The 24,087-nt window shown below is 41.1% G+C and overlaps 1 protein-coding gene across 1 annotated transcript in view; it reads left to right on the top strand.

The window, feature by feature from the left end:
• PAPPA2 (pappalysin 2) overlaps window positions 1–24,087 on the top strand; it is a 341,782-nt gene that overhangs the window by 230,884 nt on the left and 86,811 nt on the right. Inside the window, exons 15-16 of the mRNA XM_003410880.4 lie at window positions 3,813–3,990; window positions 5,687–5,900. Of these exons, the coding sequence (XP_003410928.2) occupies window positions 3,813–3,990; window positions 5,687–5,900 (392 nt within the window). The remainder of the gene's footprint in view (window positions 1–3,812; window positions 3,991–5,686; window positions 5,901–24,087) is intronic.

Genomic DNA, 24,087 nt, shown 5'->3' with positions numbered 1-24,087 from the left:
TGTATTCTGCTTCCTTGTTTTTATCTCCCTATCAGAAATTATGGTCCCCGCTTTTGCCTCAAGATGAGAATGTCACAGTTTAGACATGCCTACGATTTGCAGAGAAGAGAGGTTTCAGTCAGCTTATCTGTGGTTCACTGTCCAGCCCCGCAGCCCTCCTATAAAATGGCTGGGAAGGAGAGCCTGATTTTCTCCCCAAAAGCATTAAATCTGTTACTAGCTTTGGTTCAAATTCCCCAATTTCTACTAGCAGATTTGGAAGACAGATTTGGAATGAAATTTTGGCTCCATTACATACTAGGTTTGTCCCTTCAAACAAAAAATAAGACAAAATTAACCTCTTTAAGCTTATTTCAGCTTTTATAAAATGATTAAAACAGAAGTATTTATCTCATTAAGATCTGATGATGACTACTGGAAAAAATAAGAAAGCTTCTAGTAAAATGATAGGTACATAAAGCTGCTAGTAAAATGATAGGTACATAGCACTCTAAACTCTTAGCTAATATTATTCTGAGCATGACAATGTATTCCCAGCTAGGAATTTCATTTTCCATCTTTCTTTTAAAGAGCTTACAGTACTCTACAGGGGAATTTTAAACTTGAAATCCACTGGTAAAAAACACCATCATTTGATGAGACAAAAACGCCCTAGACAAAAGGTAATGAATGGTGCCTGAGGAGAGAATCACAAAGTTGCGGTATCATGGGCAGAGTGGAAGCGTGATTGGTCAGCTAGGTGTCAATGGCTTGGAAGATTGGAATGCTTTTTCATTTTGTACCAACTGACTCCTTAACAAGTTATGAAGCCGTGGGAGAATTTCACTTGCTTAGAGATGGTCAGAAGTTACACTCATTTTTTTTGTTTGTTTTAATTGTGGTAAATATGGATGTCGCAAAACATTTGCCATTTGAAGATGTTTCATATGTACACTTTAGTGTCATTAATTGCATTCATCATGTTATGCGACTATCACCATTATCCATTCCCAGTTTTGTACCTCACCCTTAACCAAAAAAGCTCAGTATTAAAGACATAATCTTTGATTTCAGGTTCTGCCTAGACAAACAGATACAACATGTCCTGAGGCACCAGCTTTTGGTCTAATGATGCTGTCAATTACTTTGGTCAGAAAGGCTGAGCCCTTATCACCTGTTCTTAACCCATCTTAGCCCAGATAAAGGTATATTCATACTAGGAAAGAGACAAAAAGAATGAAAAAAGAAAGAAGAAAAGAAAAGGAGATAGAGACTGAATTCACTGATGTGACAGGTAAAGAGAGTTAATGACAGAAAGAGAAGAAAAGTCAACGTTAGCAAGGCATTAAAATTAGGAAACTCAACACGAAACAGACAGTACCTAATAAAGCAAGGAGAAAATCCAATATATGCAGAGTTTGAGAGACATTCTTCAATGATGTGTGGATCATTGTGGTTTGAACCAGACTTCCAGGCTGTGATCAGTGTGGAAGGGGCAGAATCTGGATTGGGAGGAAAAAGGTGAGGGGCTCATTCTTTGCCAACCGTCTGGTGGGGTCAGCTGACAGCCCCTGTCACCTGTGACTGGCCCCATTAAGGAAATTATACAATCCCGGCTCGTGATCACAAGACAGTGGGGATAATTGCTTTTTGTTGACACAAGAACTGAAGCTAAACAGAAAAATGTGTCTGGCTTCAACTGGGTCCCTCTGGCAGGCAATAGAAAAACACTGGGAAGCCTGGAGGAGCCACCAGCCAGGAGCTGGTGTCAGGGGGGGACAGGTGCTTTCACCAGTCATTTTACCTTTGGCTTTGGAGCCACTGTGGTCTCCTGGTGGGAATGCTGGCTTGGCGGCAGAATCTCCTCTTGCTGACTTTGGGCTTTGGTAACCCAGTGGCTAAAGTGACTAGTGTGCTTTTTCCCAAACAAGCCGTGAGCTCACAGGTTCCTAGGTCCTGCTCATTCTGTTCCCCTTCTCCCCTCACCCTGAGCACCTTCTCCTCCTGCCTGCTTCTGGCTTCTAGGAAGTCCTAGTCATCTTTCAAAGGCCTGTTGCAGAGCTACATACTCTGTGAAACTTGACCTGAATTCTTTACCTCCCTGCCCAAGGAGGGGCAGCCCCTCCAATTCCCAGAGTGCAGTTTTACTTCCACACAACAGCACGGATGATATTATAGTGTTTGATTTTCCTATATTTATGTTTTCTTTCTCCTTGATCTCAGTTTTCTACTTCTATTTTATTGTTTACATTCTTTTTGTTGTATTCTCTCAAATCATTATAGAAGGGGGTAAAGGTAGGATATAACAAATAAAAATATGTTTTGCGTTTTCTTTCTTTACCTCCTTTCCTCTCTTCCTCTTTCCGTTTCTTTACACTCTTCCTCCTTAGGACATTTTCTGAGCCACTGTTCGAACATGTGTTTTGTCACTCTGTAGGTTTTTATCTCCTTCAGGGCATGTGGTTTATCCAATCCTAGTACAGGACCTGGCCCTTCTAAGTGCTCAGTAAATGTTTGTCCATTTAATTAACGGTGATGTATTCTAGAAGCAAGAGACCTGGTGATGCAAATGGCTAAATTGTCAACCTGTAACTGAAAGAATGAGTGGTTAGAACTCACTGACTCCACGGGACAAAGACCTGGCTGATCTGCTCTCATAAACATTACTGCCTAGAAAACCCTGTGGGGCAGTTCTACTTTGTCACATGGGGTCACTATGAATTGAAATCAACTTGACAGCACCTAACAACAACAACAAGTCTAGGGCTAACCTGCTGAAAATGGTAGGGAAATGGCTAGAATCTTTCTGATTTCCACAAGGTTTTCAAGGGGCTTTGTCTGCATGAACTCCCAGCAGATCTTAGATACTATGCATCATTCTCAGTGGAAGTTTTTTTTTTTCCCCAGTAGCATTATCAGTTGGCTTACCAGTGAGGGTCCTAGCAGGAAATAGATGGCATGCTCAAATGTGAGTAATCCAAGGAAAAGTTAATAAAGGGGCTATTTATAAAGGTGTAGTCAGGGTACGGGGAAATTACAGGGAGATGGTGCAGTATCCCAGGGCAAAGGGTCTCTGTGATCACTTCTAGGTCTGAAAGAATGAGCATGGGAGCAGTTAGCAGAACCCACAGAAAAAGCAGGAGCTGTGTGGAGAAGGCCATCAAAGGACGCAGCCAGCCTGTAGCAACTCCCCAGGGAAACAAGCTCCCCAGCCTCCCTATACTCCCTCCCACACCAATATCCTGCCAGTGCGTCCCGGGGCCTGAACTCAGCACAAGCCAAAGGCATGAATTCCTCACAGGCCAGCATCTCTGGGCCCAGAGCAGGATGGAAAAGGGTAGATAACAGACCTAGTGGAGCAAATGGAGGGCATCTAACTGAGTTGGACTGGAGGAGCCTGTCCATTGAATGATTCTTTTACATTCCATCAGCATTATACCTTGGTATTGTTAGACTAGGAGTCGCTAGGTGGTGCAAACAGTTCATGTGCTCAGCCGTTAATCAAAAGGTTGAAGATTCGAGTTCACCCCGAGATACCTTGGGAGAAAGGCCTGGCAATCTACTTCCAAAAAATCAGCCATTGAAAACCATATGGACCACAGTTCTACTCTGATACACATACATGGGATTGCCATGGATCGAAATTGACTCAAGGGCAACTGGTTATTGTAAGACTAGATATTAAAACAATACGGCACCAAAAAGGAGACAGACAAAATAATTTCACCTGTTTTAAATGTTTGTACAGATAATCTCTGGAGTTCTTCTAAAGCCTGTATACTATGTAGATAGGCCTTTCTATGTGACCTTGACATGGGAAATTCTGTTTCTAGAAGGAAATTCTGCTCACGTGTTCCTCTGGGCACTGGGACCGGGCTGTGAGCTGCGTGCCCCTGGACTGCGGCATTCCGGACCAGTCTTTGGTGAACTACGCAAACTTTTCCTGCTTGGAAGGAACGGGCTTTCTCAAACGCTGCTCAATCTCCTGTGTCCCACCAGCCAAGCTTCAAGGTACTGTCTGGCCAACAGAAACTGGACGCAAGTCCTTTTTATTCATTCCTGCTTTGGTGCCCCTCCCATTTGTTCTGCTGTACCACCCTCCTCTGATAACAGCAGCGAAGTCCCAAAAGGGCAAAACCATTCCTCAAAATCTGGAAGAATGCACTGGCTCAGGACATTATCAGTGAAAGAAACAGTCTTTCCTTCTCTCTTTAATTGATTGTATGCATCCTGGAGCCAAGCCAACTAATACAGTTGTTCTGATAATATTAACAATCAAAGTACCATTTATCATGCACATTTGTTACTTAGAATTTTTATTCTAAAAACAAAGTGTTGTTAGTTCCATTTGATAAATGAGAAAACAAGTATATAATTTGTCCTTGACCACACTGCTAGTAAGGAGCCCTGGTGGCAGAATGATGAGGTGCTCAGCTGCTAACCAAAAGTTCAGTGGTTTGAATCCACCAGCTGCTTCATGGAAGAAAGATGTGGCAGTCTCCTTCTGTAAAAATTTACAGCTTTGGAAACCCTATGAGACAGTTCTACTCTGTCCTACAAGGTTGCTGTGAATCAGAATCAACTCAGTGACAATGAGTTTTTGGGTACTGCTAGAAAGAAATGAAGATGGGACAGAACCTGCCCTAACTGACCCCACACCTTGCTTTTTGCTTCACCAAGAGTTCTCGGGCTCTGGTGTGTCCAACAGGAGGCTTGTTACAAAGACAGATTCCTCAGCCTTAACTCTGAGAGATTCTCATGTAGTAGGTCTGCTATTATGGGCAGTCTATTAAAAAAAAAAAATTTTTTTTCTTTTTTTTAATGGATTACTGTTTGAGGAAGCTTGAATTATACTGTACACTGAGGCATATGGTGTAGTGTTTAAGCACAGAACTTCAGATCCAAATCGCCTTGGTTCCAACTTGACTCTGCTCCTTACTAGCTTGGGCAAGTTACCTAACCCCAATTTCCTCATCTGCAAAATGGGGGATAATAACAGTATCTATTTCACAGGATTGTTTGAGGTTTGAAGTTTATACAATTTAAACATGTAAAATGCTTTAGAACAGAGCCTAGCATAAAAGTGCCCTCTGCCATTATTACAATGCTTTCCATGATATTGTCACTGCTATGTTTTTATTATTGTAGGTAGGAAGGGAGATAATGACTTGGCTGGTAGCCCTTCTCTCAAAAATCAGGTCAAGAAATATTTATCCGACCTCTTTAAAAAAAAAAAAAAAATTTTTTTTTTTTTGTTGTTAGGATGGGAGTCCCTGGGTAGCGCAAACAATTAAGTACTCATTTGACTACTAAGCAAAAGGTTGGCTGTATGAACTCCATCCAGAGGTGCCTCGAAAGAAAGTCCTGGCTGTCTGCTTCCTAAAGTTCACAGCCCTGAAAGCCCCGTGGAGCACGGTTCTACTCGGCACACATGGAGTCGCCATGGGTCAGAATCGACTGGACAGCAGCCGGTTTTGTTTTTTGGTTTATTCTGTCTAGGAGGCCACACTGGATGCTCTGTGGATGAAAAGACAGAGGGTAAACATTTGACCTGAGATTTTAGAGAAGTAGCCCAGCAAAAGAATAATGTGACTTGTTCTTTGGCAGTATGTTGATAGGTTTTTGTTTTTTCTTCTATCGTTATACCGTTGTTGTATTTTTGGGTTCTGTGTTCTAAGCATGCCGTGCTTCTCTTTCCTGGAGTCAGGACTGAACCCATGGTTGACCTGTCTTGAAGATGGGCTCTGGTCCCTTCCAGAAGTCTACTGCAAGTTGGAGTGTGATGCTCCCCCTGCTGTCCCCAACGCCAACTTGCTCCTGCCTCACTGCCTGCAGGGCAACCATGATGTGGGTTCTGTCTGCAGATACGAATGCAAACCGGGCTACTACGTGGTAGAAAGTGCGGAGAGTAAAGTCAAGAAGTAAGTTGAACTGTTTTTCTGACCTTGCAGTCCTATCTACCCTCACACGTTGCTCCTGTTCCTTCCTTTGCAAATCCCAGAAACATAGCTGTAGAAATAATATTAAGACCTTCTGGGTGGTTTGTGGCTTGTTTCGTTGGTTTTTCTGTATAATCTCTCTTCATCTGCAAAGGTTTATTCCCCAGTCATGACAAGCAGGTGAACAGGTGTGCTTTCTGTAAAGATAGCCTCTCTTTACAGGAGATTCCTCAGTCTCACTTAGGTGCCTTAAAGAAAAAAAAAAAAAACTTTCATAATAGTTGTTTTACTTCAAAGTAAGATGTTAGGAGCTTCACACATCTTGTAAATGTCACAAAATCCAGGCCTATGCTGGACATCCTCATCAGTACGCCTTGCAGACTCTGGGATAAACTTCATGGTGTTGCCCCACGTTCAGACACATTATCTGTAGAATGCTGGAAAGTCTTCCTCTGCCTCAGTTTTCTCATCTGTAAGATGGGAACAATAATAATATCTCCCTCCAAGGGCTGATGTAGGGGCTAGATGAATTAATACATGTAAAACATATTCAATACAATTTAGCTGCAGCCTTTCTGCTTCCTCTTTCTGGACTTTGTTTCTGACAGGGATGCTGTGTGTACCCTCCTAGACCCAGAAACCAGGAGTGCCCTCTTCTGAAGCCTGCTGTGGCCTCTGAAACCACAAAGCTTTGCAACATAATTTCGACAAAGGGCTTTGAAGAGACTCATGCTGGGATTCGCATCCCTGCCACCCTTTTATCAACTCTGTGGGTCTGTAAATTGATGATAATGCCCACATCAGAGTGTTGATTTGAGGAGTCAGTAAGATACGCATATCCATCCCGGTACCAGCTGTGTGCCAATTGTTCAATAAATGGTAGCTTTAAGAAAAAGAAGCCTCTCACATTCAGTAAAACCGGAACTCCAAGCCTGTTGCTATTGAGTTGATTCTGACTCATAGCTACCTTATAGGATAGAGTAGAACTGCTCCATACGGTTTCCAAGGAGCGGCTGGTAGATTTGAACTGCCAACCGTTTGCTTAGCATCCGAGCTCTTTACCACTGCACCACCAGGGCTCCTCACATTCAGTAAATAATATCTATTCTTCCCCTGCCATGAACTATGTAAAAAAAAAAAAAAAAAACAGGAGTAAATCAAATTCATGTCTTATCCCAGGACTTAGTACAAAGCCTGACCATAGTAGGTTTATTCTTTTTTTTTTTTGAGCAAACAAAATGGCAGCCATGGTATTACTAAGGATGCCAGGGGATACAAACTTTGCTTGTAAGCTAGAATTCTCTAAGGAGGCAAAAGATCGGGAAACTGACTCTCTGGCTTATACTTGCCCCTCTGCTAATTGATCCCCAGACATCTTAATATGGGGCTGATAGAGCCAAGGTTTCCTCAGTCAGGGCCTTTACTCCGGAGAAAGCTGGGGCTCACACTTGGACAGGGAAGGGCAGGCCTCCTCCCACGCTTTCCGTCCAAGGAAAGAGCAAGCTGACTAGAGCTTGAACAAAGAAAGCCCATGAAAAATTCACACGCTTTGGTTCGGTGGACCCTACGGAGTGTAGTAAACAGTTTCTGACAACTCAGAGCACATTTGCATGTGATTTTAACATGATCTAGGAGCCATTTGCATAGGCACCCAGTGACAGGTAACACCATGAGTGCTCAGGTAATCTCCAAGTAAAAATGTTATTACAGCTAGCCTGAAGGCGGCTATGTTTTTGCTTTCTTCACTCTCTTATTGCCTCCCTTTCCACTCACCGGCAGCCCACTCAGATATCTGCAGAACAGCGCAGTGAAGGACGGTTGAGGGTGATAGAAAAGATTCAGGGCCAGGAGATATTAAGGATAGGGAGATGATCAGAGATGATCACCAGCTTCCGGGCCCCACGCCTGAGTGTCGCGTTGGGAACAGTGAAGCTTTCGCCCAGAACTCTGGCGTTTCTGCCTCAGCCCTGTCCCTCCAAAGCCGGCCTCCCGCTCCCCAGGAAGGGGCACTCAAGGGCCATTCATCCACCCAGCTTTCCTGGCTGAGAAACTGGACACTTGCATCACAATGTCGGCATCAGTTCTGGCTTAAACATTTACACTCGCAAGCACCATGCTGAGAAGAGATTAAATTATTTACAGCACTGTGTAAACTGATTAAATCTTAGTCCACACCTGTTTACATAGCAGGCCGCTGACTGGTAATCAGAAGTTTGCACGTCGAGCGTAAATCACTGTCACTTCTTGCTCGTGTTTACCCAAGGAACTATGTCAGCCTCGTTATTCGCATGGCGGAGAGAGCCCAGCACTGTACAAATGGGGCCCTGAAGTTCTTTCTAGGACATACAGGCAGAGAAGAGAAGAAACTGAGAAAAGCAGGCAGGAAAATCAATCCAGATGGAGTGTTCAGTGTAGTGAGGGGAAAAAAAAAAAAAAAGGCCTCATGGCTAGATTCATAACTTGTTTGCATGGCTCTGGTCAATATACTCTGTTATGCGTCTCAGTTTGGGCATCTATGATGTGGTGGTAGTAATTACTTCTATCCTACAGTCTTGTTTGGGGGCTGAAATCAGGGAATCCACTGAACGCATTTTATAAACTATGAAGTTCAGTGTAAATGCTAGATAATACTTTTCTTGCATTGTGGTAAATATATATGTAACAAAGCATATGAGCGTTTCGACATTCTTCACATGTACCATTCTGTGACATTATGGTTGCACAGTGGTTAAGCGGTCAGCTGCTAGCCAAAAAGTTGGCGATTCAAACCCACCCAGTGCTCTTTGGGAGAAATGACCTGGTCATCTGCTCCTGTAAAGATTACAGTCTAGAAAACCCTATCGGACAGTTCTACTGTGTCTTGTTAGGTCAACAACATGTTTATCAATTTGCTTAACCATCACCGTTATCTGTTTCTAAATTTTGTCATCACTCTTAACAGAAGCTCAGTGTCCCCTAAGCAAAGAGTTCTCTTTTTCCCTCCTTCCCATCCAACCCTGATAGCCATAATAACCATGTCCTGATACATGCTATAACATGGATGAACCTTGAAAATATTATGCTGAGTACAATAAGTCACAAAAAGACAAGTGTTATATAATCTCACTCATAAGAAGTAGGAGCCCTGATGGTACAGTGGTTAAGAGCTCGGCTGCTAACCAAAAGGTCCACAGTTGGAATCCACCAGCCATCTGCTCCTTGGAAACCCAGTGGGGCAGCTCTACTCTGTCCTATAGGGTCGCTGTAAGTCGGAATTGACTCAACAGCAATGGAAAACCCTGGTTGCATAGTGGTTAAGAGCCACACAGCTGCTAACCAAAAGGTCGGCAGTTCAAATCCACCAAGTGCTCCTTGGAAACCCTATGGGGCAGTTCTATTCTGTCCTATAGGGTTGTTATGAGTCGGAATCGACTTGACAGGGATGGGTTATATATATACATATGAAACATCTAGAGTTAAAAAAATTAAAAAAAACGTTGCTGTCGAGTTGATTCCAACTCATAGCAACCCTACAGGACAGAGTAGAACTGCCCCACAGGGTTTCCAAGGAGGGCTGGTGGATTTGAACTGCTGACCTTTTGGTTAGCACCTGTAGCACTTAACCACTACGCCATCAGGGTTTCCTAGAGTAGATAAGTTCATAGATATCTTCCATATGTATGCATCAAAGTATCTCATTTATCAATTAACTACAATTTCTCAGTTAGGTGCTGTTCAGTCAGCTCTGACTCATGGCAACCTTATGTATAACAGAATGAAAAGTTGCCTGGTCCTACACCATCTTCACAATTGTTGATATGCTTGAGCCTATTATTGTAGGTATTGTGTATTTTAAGTACCTACATCTTCTACATCTTCTAGGACAATATTAGACAATATTCTGTTGTGATTTATAGGGTTTTTAATGGCTAATTTTCAGAAGTAGATGGCCAGGTCTTTCCTCCTAGTCTGTGTTAGTCTAGAATCTCCACTAAAACCTGTCTGTCCCCCCATGAGTGACCCTGTTGGTATTTGGAATACTGGTGGCATAGCTTCAAGCATCATAACAACACACAAGCCACCACAGTATGACAAATTGACAGCCAGGTGATGAATTACCCTTATTACACTTCCAAATTTCTGCCAATCTTTCTGTACTATCCGTTCTCTCATCTTATACTGTGAAGCTTATGAAATTTAATATGCAGTTTTGTGATAAAATTACAAGTATAGTTATAATAGGTATCAAGTTAAATGTGAGAAGTTTTTTTTGTTTATTAAGAACTTTCTGGTTGGGTTTTAATTTCTGTAGCCTTTCAGAATTGTGAAGAATTTAAGATTTTGAGTTTAATTTGGACAATAAAAATGTAAAAATAAATTAAAATATATTAGGGTCATAGTGATATAAAATGTGGTACTCTATTAATTAAGACTCTCTATTGTGACAAAACTTGACCCAAAATAGCATAAAGAAAACAGGCTGAGGGCAAGAGTACAAAGGAGGCCCACATATCTAAGTCTAAATACTTAAAAGTTATAAAACAAATTCTAAAACTCTTAAATAAAATTTGTTCTGACCCCCTAGCTGATAAATATGCCCTTTATGATAACCTAGAAGGCCAGGTTCAAATTTAGAATCCTAGATTGTTTGGGATATTCTACTCTGTAACTTTCTACCCTCCAGCTTCCTCCTATAGTAAAAGGGGTCTTACGTGTGCACATGTGGACATGTCACCCCTTACCCCAAACTCCGTGTATTTGCATGGAAAACAACTGTCCCTTATTCCTTGGACTTAGGCATGTGTACACCAGTGGTGCAATTCAGCCTCAAGAGGAAAGACAGGCAAGAGGCCTGTGCAGGCCCTGGAAGTGGGTTTGGAGGATAGTTGGGCACGGAATTTCAGGTTTCTAGGTACCTGAAATGTAGTCTAGAAGGAGGAGGCATGGACTACAGGTGGTCACTTTCCGCTTGGTCCCTTGGATTCCTTTTCCCTTCTTAAGGCATGGGTTGGTGCTGCCCACTCTGAGTCTAGTCCCTGAGGACAGGGAAATACAATGACCTGACTTGCTTAGGTCTGGGTCAAGGACTCCCATCTTGGAGTCACAGGTGGAGTCAGCATCACTAAGCCCCATGTGTTCCCCAAAGGGAAACTGGGTAGGAGGATAGACAGATATTGGAGGACAAACAGAAAAATCAATGAAACAAAAATAAATACTCATAATATGGTACAGCCATGTGAAGAAATACCCTGCGTCCACTAAAGACATTTGGAAAAATATTAAAAAATAAGAAAACATTCATGCTGCAATGTTTAGTGGAAAAAAACCAAGATACTAATTGTTATAAATGATATAATCCTACTTTCTATATTAAAACTGTATTTGTACCACTCTTTTTCAATAACTGGAAAGAAATAACATTTCATATTAATAATCATAATCTCTGTTGTGTTAGGTGCCATCGAGTTGGTCCTGACTCACAGCGATTCTATGTACCACAGAATAAGACATTGCCAGTTCTTGCGCCACGCTCACTATTGTTGTTATGCTTGAGACTGTTGTTGTAGCCACTGTGTCAGTCCATCTTGTTGAAGGTCTTCCTCTTTACTGTTGACTCTGTACTTTTCCAAGCATGATGTCTTTCTCCAGGAACTGATTTCTCCTGATGACATGTCCCAAGTATGTAAGACACAGCCTCCCTATCCTTGCTTCTAAGGAGCGATCTGATTGTACTTCTTCCAAGGCAGATTTGTTTGTCCTTTTGGCAGTCCATGGTATATTCAGTCTTCTTCTCCAATATATAATATACAATCTCTAGGTAGTAGGTTTTTAGATAATATAACATTTCTTTTTCTGCTTCTTTGTATTTTCTAAGTTTTTTTCACTTTTCATAATTATATAAATGACTTAACATTTAAACATAAAATAACCAACTATGAACTGTAAAAGATGGATTGTAGTAATTTGTATGGGGGTTGTTGTTGTTAGATGCCCTCGTGTCGGTTTCAACTCATCGTGACCCCATGTACGACAGAACGAAACATTGCCAGGTCCTGTGCCAATCCCACAATCATCACTGTGCTTGAGCCCATTGTTGCAGCCACTGTGTCAGTCCATCTCATTGAGGGTCTTTCTCTTCTTTGCTGACCCTCTGCTTTACCAAACAAGATGTCCGTCTCCAGGAACTAGTCCCTCCTGATGACATGTCCAAAGTACTTGAGACAAACTCTCACCATCCTTTCTTCTAAGGAGCTCTCTGGCTGTACTTCTTCCAAGACAAATTGGTTCATTCTTCTGGCAGTCCACAGTATATTCAAGATTCTTTGTCAATGCCATAGTTCAAAGGTGTCAATTTTTCTTTGGTCTTACTTATTCATTGTCCAGCATTTGTATGAATATGAGGCAGTTGAAAACACCATGGCTTGGGTCAGGCACACCTTAGTACTCAAAGTAACATCTTTGCTTTTTAACACTTTGAAAAGAGGTCTTTTGTGGCAGATTTGCCCAGCGTAATGGGTCATTTGATTTCTTGACTGCTGTTTCCATGGGCGTTGATTGTGGATCAAAGTAAAATGAGATCCTTGACAACCTCAATCTTTTCTCCGTTTATCATGATGTTGCTTATTGGTCCAGTTGTGAGGATTTTTATATTGAGTTGTAATCCATACTGAAGGCTGTAGTCTTTGATCTTCATCGATAAGTGCTTCTCAGATTATTTGCTAAGCATATGGATCGAATAGGTATGGTGAAATAATACAACCCCGATACACACTTTTCCTGACTTTAAGCCATGCAGTATCCCCTTGTTCTACTTGAACAACTGCCTCTTGGTCTATGGACAGGTTCCTCATGAGCACAATTAAGTGTTCTGGAATTCCCATTCTTTGCAATGTTATCCATAATTTGTTATGATCCACACAGTCGAATGCCTTTGCATAGTCAATAAAACACAGGTAAACATCTTTCTGGTATTCTCTGCTTTTGAGCCAAGGTACATCTGACACCAGCATGACATCCTTCATTCCATATCTTCTTCTGAATCTAACTTGACATTCCTGTCAATGTACTGCTGAAAATGCTTTTGAATGATCTTTGGCAAAATTTTACTTGTATGTGGTATTAATTATATTGTTTGCTAATTTCCGCATTCTGTTGGATAACCTTTCTTTGGAATTGGCACATGTATGGATCTCTTCCAGGAGGTTGGCCAGGTAGCTGTCTTCCAAATTGCTTGTCATAAATGAGTGATTACCTCCAGCGCTGCATCTATTTAGTAAAATATCTCAATTGATATCCTGTCAATTTCTGAAGCCTTGTTTTTCTCCATTCCCTTCAGTGCAGCTTGGACCTCCTCCTTCAGTACCATCAGTTCTTGATCATATGCTACCTCCTGAAATGGTTGAATGTCGACCACTTCTTTTTGGTACAGTGATCTGTTTATTCCTTCCATTTTTTTTGATGTTTCCTACATTGTTCAGTATTTTGTCCATAGAATCCTTCAATATTGCAACTTGAGGCTTGAATTTTTTCCTCAAATCTTTCAGCTTGAGAAATAGCAAGTGTGTTCTTACCTTTAGGTTTTCTAACTCCAGGTCTTTGCATATTTCATTATAATACTTTGTCTTCTCGAGCCGCCCTTTGGAATCTTCTGTTCAGCTCTTTTACTTAATCATTTCTTCTCTTTGATGTTCACGAGCCAGTTTCAGAGTCTTTTTTGACATCCATTTTGGTCTTGCTTTCTTTCTTGTCTTTTTAATTACCTTTTGCTTTCTTCATTTTTGATGTACTTGATGTCACCCCACAACTCGTCTGGTCTTTAATCATTAGTGTTCAATGCATCAATGGGGGTAGAAATTAAAAAAAGAAAATTAGGCAGGTCTTTCTAAATAGTCAAACCAAGGAGATAAAAGCACTCCAAGATGGCAGTAAGAAGGGTAAGTGGCCTTTTCACTGGGCACATGAATCTTTTTATGTTTTGAAGACAAGTCCTGTTTCTCTTCAAGGCCATTTCAAACCTTTTATCCTCCAACCCTGCCACTTGTTCCCAGTCTTCCATTGTGTCACCTCACTCTCTAATCACAGAGCACTGCACAACTGTCTGCTCAAAGCGTGCAAGTGAATCTTTACCCCAAACATGCTCTCCCCATTCTTACTTTCTAAAATGAATTCCTATACCTTTCCTCTGGATCCCATCTCCCTTCTTGGGAATTTACCTCAATCTGTTTCCCTTTTCTTTCCCACATTAATAACCTATCTCTTCCTCTCTCCTGGCTACTGCCCTTTAATTGTGCTCAGGGCTCTCCCAGGTTGAAAATCAAACAAGTGTAGCCTTTTCTTGATTCCTCATTCCCCTACAATTGCCACTCTATCTTTTTCCCTCCCCTTTCATTAGGAAACTTCTTGAAAGAACTGTATGTACTCACTGTCTCCATCTCACCATCTTCTCTCTCCTTTATATTTTGTTATTCAAGTGTTTACTCCCATCTCTCCACTAAAGCTGACCCTGCCATGGCCCTCCCCATTGCTAAATGCAATGACTCTTCTTGGACCTCATCTTATGTGAGAATATTTGCTTTATGTTATAGTCACCCCACAGAAACAGGATGTGCTCCCCTCATACAAAATTTGGTTCGGATGTCAAAACTGATGATGTCACACACACAAATACATACCAAGAGAGAGTATGAAAAGATTTACTGCTCACCCAACAAGGCTTTCTGAAGAGAGCAGGAGAGGCTCTAAAGCTGGTATGAAAATGTCTTAAGAGACCAGAGAAAGGAGGGTGGGATGAAGATTACCGCATGTGAACTGGGGCTTGCCAGTTTGAACTTCCTGCCAGCACCAAAAAAGGGAGCACCCAGGCTTTCTTAGAGGCTTGCCCAGATGTGGGAGAGTAATGGAACTTGAAAGCTTTCAGCAAACATCAAAAATGGAGTCAAGCTCTTTATTACACCATAGTTGACCAGACCCTTATTCTTGACACTTCTTTCCTTGATTCTGTGACATCTCATTTCCTGGTTTTCCTTCCCTTCTTCTCTGACTCTTTTCAATGACCTTGTCCTAGCTTTTTCCTCCTACCTGTTTCTTCAATGTTTCTCTGGGCTCTCTGTTCTCTATTGCCCAACACGCTCATCAAGAATGAAGCCCATTTACTCCAAAGCCTCAAATATAATCCACGTGCTGATGATTCCTAAATCCATACCTGCCACTCTAGACTTTTCCCTGATCCTCAATCCATTATGGCCAGCTGCTTATGGATATAGCCACTTGGATATTCCACCTGAATTTCAAGCCGTAACTATACAAATAAAAAAAAAATTATAATCCCTTTCAGCTCTGTATGTCCTCCTGTGTTCCATGTGGTTTCTTCAGCTGAAAGTCTGCATATCAACTTAAAACAACTTTTCTCTCCATCCCTGCTGCTGCATCTCTATAACAGGCCACTGTCATCTTTTACTTGTGAGGTGATCTTTCTGATTCATCTTTCCCTCTTCAATACAGTCACCATATTGCAGCAAAAGTGATCATCAAAAACTCAACTCTAATTATAATAATTCCCCTACTTAAAAACCACTGAGTGACCAGTCTTTCTGCCATTTCATTTAAGAACAAAAACTAGCTCTCATGGTCTTACAAGATCTGGCTGGGCCTTGCTTATTTCTCCAGTCTCATCTTTCACTCTCTTCTTTGGGACACACACCATTTTCCTCCAACGGTTGTACGTACTACTTTCTGTACTGTAGGCTCTAAAGCTATTAAATGTATTTCTTCAGATATGCATGACTGGCATGCCTCAGGGCCTTCATACATGCTATTCCTTCTGCTCAGAGCTCTCCCCTACCTTTTGCTTGGCTAAGCCCACTTTGCTATTTTTAGCATAGGCATGATTTCATCCAGGAAATCCAAATCTCCCCAACAGTATGAGGTGTTCCCCCCATGGGCTCCCATTGCACACAGAGCTTCCCTGGTGACATCACTTATCTCACAGAGTTCAAATAGCCTGGTTACATGTCTAAATCATTAATAGACCATGAGTCTTTTGTTTAGTATCTTGTTCAAATGGTGGAGATCTCTATTTCGAGTTCTTTTAGAGTGGCAGAACACTATAAAAACATAGTGTGTGTTTTTCTTCTACCAGTTGTCTTGGTGACATAAAAGGGCTGGTCATTCTCCAAAAACTATTTTAATTCCATTTACTCAACAGATATTTAAGTTTGATTAACATACCACTGTACCAGTTAATGGAGTTCCTGGGTGGTGCTAATGGTTAACACCTTCTGCTGCTAACAGAAAGATTGGAGGTTCAACTACACCCAGAGGTACCTCTGAAGAAAGGTCTTATGATCTACTTCTGAAAAATTGCCATTGAAAACCCTATGGAGCACAGTCATGTGGGGTTGCCAAGAATCAGAGATGACTCAGCAGCAACTTGTACCAGTTAATACTAACAGAAAAACAGAGAATTCAAAAAACTCACCAGAACAAAGTTCTCACCCTTGACTGCACATTAGAATTACCTGGGGAAATTTGTAACCGCCTACTGTCCAGGTCACACCTTGAACCAATTATACCAGAATCTCCAGGGGTTGGATCCAGACATGAGTATTTTTTAAAACTCCCCAAGTCACTACAGTGTACACACAAGGTCACAAATCACTGGCCTCCTGGAACCTTTGTTCTTCTTAGAACAACATCAATCATAGAATTTTGAATTCCCTAAAGTATACAGAAGGAGCTCTGGTGGTACAACAGTTAAGCGCTTGGCCACTAACTGAAAGGTCGGTGGCTCAAACCCACCAGTGGCACCACAGATGAAAGGCCTGGCGATCTGCTCCTGTAAAGATTACAGCCTAGGAAACAGTATTGGGTAGTTCTACTCTGTCCTGTGGGGTAGCTATGAGTCAGAATCGACTCAAGGGTATGCAGTGAAACAACAACAAAGTACCTAGATTAGGCCCGTCTCTTTTCAAAGTTAGTGTAGCAGCGCTCTTGCGTGCCGTATTTTTACATGTGTCTTTGAGATTAATTTTTGAAGATAATAGAGAAAATACAAACAGAGTTGTATTGCCAAAGAACCTGTGAAGTTTATGTAGTATCAGGAGTTCTTTTCCAGTCACCTTTTGTAATGCACATGAACTCTCCTTCATGTCCTTTTCTTTATTCCTATCACGCTATTTACTTCCACATATGCATTACCATTAATCACCCCTCTGTGGTTTCATTAACCTGAATTCCTAGACAAGCTAGAATAAATGTGTTTGACTTATATTTCATCAAAAAAAAAAAAAAAAAAGAGAGAGAGACCATATTATATTCTCCCTTATCTTTCACTTCCGTGGTTATCTTTTTCTCATTAGGTGCTATCTTTATGTGTGAAGGTTAGGATAACCTCATTAGGGTCCATAATTAATTTAAATTCTAAATTATCCCAACCTTCTAACTTCACTTAGACAGTCTCTCCTTCTATAAGCTGTTCATCAAAATGCCATCTGAAAGGTGCTGTGGGAGCCAGAGCTTCACAAGAATAATTGCAAACAAAAAAAAAAAAAATTTTCTTTTTCTATCCTTTCTGAGGGTCTCCCATTGTATCAGCATTCCCAAAGTACATAAATCTATTTAAGTTGCATAAAAATAAATTTAGGTCATGACTGCAATAAATAAACCTCATGTTGTGACTATTTAATCTGTTGAACAAATGTTTGCTTGGTGAACCCCTCGAGCAGGGTCTTGTATGATCTTTCTCCTCCTGATTTTGGGAGAAGGGCCTGAGAAGGGCTGGGACCAGGTGGGGTGTACTGGGTCCATCTCTACACACACAGAAAGATCATGTGGTATTGCCAGGGGTAGATGACCCAATAGGCAAGGTAAGCACAGTTCTTACCTTGCTTACCAGACCATCTGTAGTGAACAATTTCACATTTTTCACCACATCAAAGAATCTGCTTCTAGGTACTGCTGCCATCTGTCTCTCTCCCAACCCCACGACGGCTTCCTACAGGATCAAAGCCTCTTTTCAAATTTACAATCCCTGACACAAGCAGATGACCCAGTAAGTCCAGGTAAGCATAGGCTTACTTGTGCTTACTTACTAATCTGCAGTGAACAATGTGAAATTGTTGACTACAGATGATCTGGTAAACAAGGTAAGCACTATGCTTGTCTTGCTTATAAAAAAATCCACTCCTGGGTGTGGCAGAGTTAAAAAACATAAAGCCTGGGCTCTGTTCTATTGGGTTGGTGGTGGTGAGGATGGTGATGATAATGGTGGTTTGTCACTGTGTGCTAAACACTTTACATACATTATTCCATTTATTTCTCATGACAATAATACATTTTATTGTATGATATATATATGTTGTTGTTGTTAGGTGCACTTAAGTCGATTTTCAACTCATAGTGTTGCCACCTGACAGAATAGAACTGCCCCATAGGGTTTTCTAGGCTGTAATCTTTATGGGAGCAGATTGCTAGGTCTTTTCTCCTGTAAAGTGGCTGGGTGGGTTCGAACCACCAAATTTGCAGTTAACAGCTGAGTGTTTAACTGTTGCTTCACCAGAGCTCCTTATAATATATATAATAGTATAATGTAACATAATATATATAATTTTATTATTATATATCATAATCATAATATCCTATAATGTAACATAAAATATAATTATGATATAATAATAAATAGTATATTATTTGCCCATACGTCTGTCAGTTTGTCATACTGTGGGGGCTTGCGTGTTGCTGTGATGCTGGAAGCTATGCCACTGGTATTCAGATACCAGCAGGCCAGTTCCAAAAGAGGACGTGGAACCAGGGATGTCATTGCTGATGTTAGAAAGATCCTGGCTGAAAGCAGAGAACACCAGAAGGATGTTTACCTGTGTTTTCTTGACTATGCAAAGGCATTCGACTGTGTGGATCATAACAAATTATGGATAACATTGGGAAGAATGGGAATTCCAGAACACTTAATTGTGCTCATGAGGAACTTTTACATAGATCAAGAGGCAGTTGTTTGGACAGAACAAGGGGATACTGATTGGTTTAAAGTCAGGAAAGGTGTGCGTCAGGGTTGTATTCTTTCGCCATACCTATTTAATCTGTATGTCGAGCAAATAATACGAGAAGCTGGACTATATGAAGAAGAACGGGGCATCAAGATTGGAGGAAGACTCATTAACAACCTGCGTTATGCAGATGACACAACCTTGCTTGCTGAAAGTGAAGAGGACTTGAAACGCTTACTAATGAAGATCAAAGACCACAGCCTTCAGTATGGATTATACCTCAACATAAAGAAAACAAAAATCCTCACAACTGGACCAATGAGCAACATCACGATAAACAGAGAAAAGATTGAAGTTGTCAAAGATTTCATTTTACTTGGATCCACAATCAACAGCCATGGAAGCAGCAGTCAAGAAATCAAAAGATGTATTACATTGGGTAAATCTGCTGCAAAGGAACTCTTTGAAGTGTTGAAGAGCAAAGATGTCACCTTGAAGACTAAGGTGTGCCTGGCCCAAGCCATGGTATTTTCAGTTGCATCATATGCATGTGAAAGCCTGACAATGAATAAGGAAGACTGAGAAAGAATTGACACCTTTGAATTTTGGTGTTGGCGAAGAATATTGAATATACCATGGACTGCCAAAAGAACCAACAAATCTATCTTAGAAGTACAACCAGAATGCTCCTTAGAAGCAAGGATGGCAAGACTGCATCTTACATACTTTGGACATGTTGTCAGGAGGGTTCAGTCCCTGAAGAAGAACATCATGCTTAGCAAAGTACAGGGTCAGCGGAAAAGAGGAAGACCCTCAACGAGGAGGATTGACACAGTGGCTGCAACAATGAGCTCAAGCATAACAACGATTGTGAGGATGGCTCAGGACCAGGCCATGTTTCGTTTTGTTGTGCATAGGGTCACTATGAGTTGGAACCAACTCGATGGCACCTAATGACAACAACATATTATTATTATTCCCTATTACAGATGAGGAAACTGAGACTCATTGTATAGCTAAGTGGCTTTCCCATGACTACTCAGCCAGTAACTGATGAAGTTGGGGTTAAAACCATCATAACTCCAAAGCCTGTGTTCTTGGCTAACAAGACTTTGATCTTGAGCAAACTACTTCATCTGTTTGGGCCTGTTTTTCTGCATCTGTAAAGCAACAGAGCGTCTTAGGTAACTTTCAACTGTAAAAGTGTATATTGTATTTCTATCTCAACGGAATCAATGAGAAAAGCCAACGTTTTGATATACCATTGAGAAAAGTAATGCATAACAATTTAGTACCACTAGGGAGAAAAAAAAAAAAATCCATTGCCATCGAGTTGATTTCAACTCATAGTAACCCTATTAGACAGAGTAGAACTGCCCCATAGGGTTTCCAAGGAGCGGCTGGTGGATTCAAACTGTGGACCTTTAAAAAAAGCAGTGATGTAAACACAAATGCTACTCAGGTTTGATCTTAGTGGGCAGTACTTAATTAGGGTGATCTTAGGGCAATACTTGGAGAACTTCTAGCCAGGATAGACAGCTGTGGTTTTATTCTCTTCCTCTCAGTGGATTTTGATCAATTGCTCTCCATTGATACTGGATGACTGAATATAGGTATCTCTTCAAGACAGACTATTTGGAGAGTTTTCAAGATTTCTAAAATTGTGACTAAAGATTAGCACTTACTTAAAACTTCTCAAAGAATACAATTTAGTCAAATTGCTGGAAAGGGTTTCTTTAGTCAGAGATTTCTCTCCTAGCTTAAAGAAAACAAAACCAAACCTGTTGCTGTCTATTTGATTCCAACTCAGAAATACTATGGGACAGAATAGAATTTCCCCACAGGGATTCCAAGGCTGTAATATTTATGGAAGCAGGCTGCCACATCTTTCTGCTGTAGAGCGGCGGGTGAGTTTGAACCACCTACCTTTTGGTTAGCTGAGCACTTAACCGCTATACCACAAGGGCTCCTCCTCTCTTGGCTTACTGGTTAATAACACAGAGTTTGGGGTTAATGAGATCTGAATTTGAATCCTAACTCTCCTATATATTAGCTCTTTGAACTTGAACAAGTTACTGATCTGTACTGAATATCATTATTTTTATATATAAAATGGAGCTAATAGGAGCACTTATAGATTTTTCTGTGAGGATTAAAAGAACTGAGCACAGTTCTTGGTTGTATTTAGCTTTAGGTCAACAAAGCTTCTGTTGTTTATCATCATCAGCGTCAAGATCATCATCATCATCATTTGCAGCAAATGAATGTCCCTTGTAAAATCACTGTTGCTGCCTGGGGTACACTTCTAGCTATGTTTAACAGGGAACCTTCCTCTTTAACAAAAATAATATACTCAGCTACATTTTTATCAGTGGCTGTTGTCTCCCATTAACTGCCAGAAGAATGAACAAATCTGTCTTGGAAGAAGTACAGAAAGAATATTCCTTAGAAGTGACAATGGTGAGACTTTGTCTTACATACTTTGGACATGTTATCAGAAGGAACTAGTCTCTGGAGAAGGACATCGTGGCTGGTAAAGTAGAGGGTCAGCAAAAAAGAGGAAGACCCTCAATGAGGTGAATTGACACAGTGGCTACAGCAATGGGCTGAAGCACAGCAACAATTATGAGGATGGTGCAGGTCCAGGCAGTGTTTTGTTCTGTTGTATGTGCAGGCACTATGAGTCAGAACCAACTCGATGGCACCTAACAACAGCAACATTGTTAGTCTGTCTGTGGTTTGTCCATCTGTGGTTGGTCTCTATGCTCCAGAAAAACAACATAAAGACCAGGAAGACCAGGGCTGGCATTCAAGGTAGGAGGTACAGGCTCTCAATTCCCAAAGGGGGGAAAGTGCATTTCTTCCGCCCATGAAAGAAACACACCACAAAACAGAAAGTTCAATGAATTAAAAATGAAAAAAAAAAAAAAATGCACTTTCCTCCCTCAATCAAAACCCTGTCTGCATGCTTCATCTCATCCCACCATCAACCTAGTGAGTTATCCACTCACTACAGTCACTTCAAGTAGACCATGAAAAGGAAAAAAGGTGGATGTGGGAAAAAAGAAATGGAAATGAAATGGTCAGCATAACAGAGCTGGAAACACTTCAAAAATTAGGGTGGGTAAAAAAGACAGGCTGGTGTGGAGTTGAAGGGGAAGGGCGTGTCCTGGAGACATTACCTAGATGTTAAGGCTCTTTTGATCTTTTCAAACCATAGTTTGAACCTCCAAGGTAATATTCAAGTGCTTTTGTGCTGCCATAGGGAAGGAAAGAAAGACTTGGTTAACGAAACAGAAATGTGCGGTTTAGGTAGATGTTAGAATTCCTTAGGTTGTATCCTGGATTTATGATTTTATTTTATTTATTTATTTTTTAAATAATTTTTTATTGTGCTTTAAGTGAAAGTTTACAAATCAAGTCAGTCTCTCACACAAAAACCCATATACACCTTGCTACACACTCCCAATTACTCTCCCCCTAATGAGACAGCCCACTCTCTCCCTCCACTCTCTCTTTTCATGTCCTTTTCGCCAGCTTCTAACCCCTCCACCCTCTCATCTCCCCTTCAGGCAGGAGATGCCAACCTAGTCTCAAGTGTCTACCTGATCCAAGAAGCTCACTCCTCACCAGCATCCCCTTCCAACCCATTGTCCAGTCCGATCCATGTCTGAAGAGTTGGCTTTGGGAATGGTTCCTGTCCTGGGGCAACAGAAGGTCTGGGGGCCATGACCACCAGGTCCTTCCAATCTCGGTCAGACCATTAAGTCTGGTCTTATGAGAATTTGGGGTCTGCATCCCACTGCTCTCCTGCTCCCTCAGGGGCTCTCTGTTGTGTTCCCTGTCAGGGCAGTCATCGGTTGTAGTCGGGCACTATCTAGTTCTTCTGGTCTCAGGATGATGTAGTCTCTGGTTTATGCAGCCCTTTCTGTCTCTTGGGCTCGTAATCACCTTGTGTCCTTGGTGTTCTTCGTTCTCCTTTGATCCAGGTGGGTTGAGACCAATTGATGCATCTTAGATGGCTGCTTGCTAGCGTTTAAGACCCCAGACTCCACTCTTCAAAGTGGGATGCAGAATGTTTTCTTAATAGATTTTATTATGCCAATTGACTTAGATGTCCCCTGAAACCATGGTCCCCAGGCCCCTGCCCCTTCTACACTGGCCTTCGAAGCATTCAGTTTATTCAGGAAACTTCTTTGCTTTTGGTTTAGTCCAATTGTGCTGACCTTCCCTGTATTGTGTGCTGTCTTTCCCTTCACCTAAAGTAGTTCTTATCTAATTAGTGAATACCCCTCTTCCACCCACCCTCCCTCCCCCGTCTCGTAACCACAAAAGAATGTTTTCTTCTCAGTTTAAACTATTTCTGAAGTTCTTATAATAGTGGTCTTATACAATATTTGTCCTTTTGCAACTAATTTCACTCAGCATAACGCCTTCTAGTTTCCTGCATGTTATATAACGTTTCACAGGTTCCTCAATGTTCTTTATAGATGCATAGTATTCCATTGTGTGAATATACCATAATTTATTTATCCATTCATCTGTTGATGGGCACCTTGGTTGCTTCCATGTTTTTGCTGTTGTAAACAGTGCTGCAGTAAACATGGGTGTGCATATATCTGTTCGTGTAAAGGCTCTTATTTCTCTAGGATATATTCCAAGGAGTGGGACTGCTGGATCATATGGTAGTATGGTAGTTCTAACTTTTTAAGGAAGCACCAAATCAATTTCCAAAGTGGTTGTACCATTTGACATTCCCACCCGCAGTGTAGAAGTGTTCCAATCTCTCCACCATTTATTCTTTTGTGTTTTTTGGATTCATGCCAGCCTTGTTGGAGTGAGATGAAATCTTGTAGTTTTGATCTGCATTTCTCTAATGATCATGAACATTTCCCCATAGATCTGTTAGCTACCTAAATGTCTTCTTTAGTGAAGTGTCTGTTCATATCATTTCCCCATTTTTTAATTGGCTTATTTGTCTTTTTGCAGTATCACGTAGATTTTAGAAATCAGGTGCTGCACAGAAATGTCATAGCTGAAAAATTTTTCCCAATCTGTAGGTAGTCATTTTACTCTTTTGGTGAAGTCTTTGGATGAGCATAGGTGTTTGATTTTTAGGAACTCCCAATTATCTAGTTTTTCTTCTACATTCTTTATAATGTTTTGTATACTGTTTATGCCATGTATTA

This window comes from Loxodonta africana, chromosome 25 (assembly GCF_030014295.1).
Source record: "Loxodonta africana isolate mLoxAfr1 chromosome 25, mLoxAfr1.hap2, whole genome shotgun sequence".
NCBI lineage: Eukaryota > Metazoa > Chordata > Mammalia > Proboscidea > Elephantidae > Loxodonta > Loxodonta africana.
This window is presented reverse-complemented; position numbering and strand designations above follow the sequence as displayed.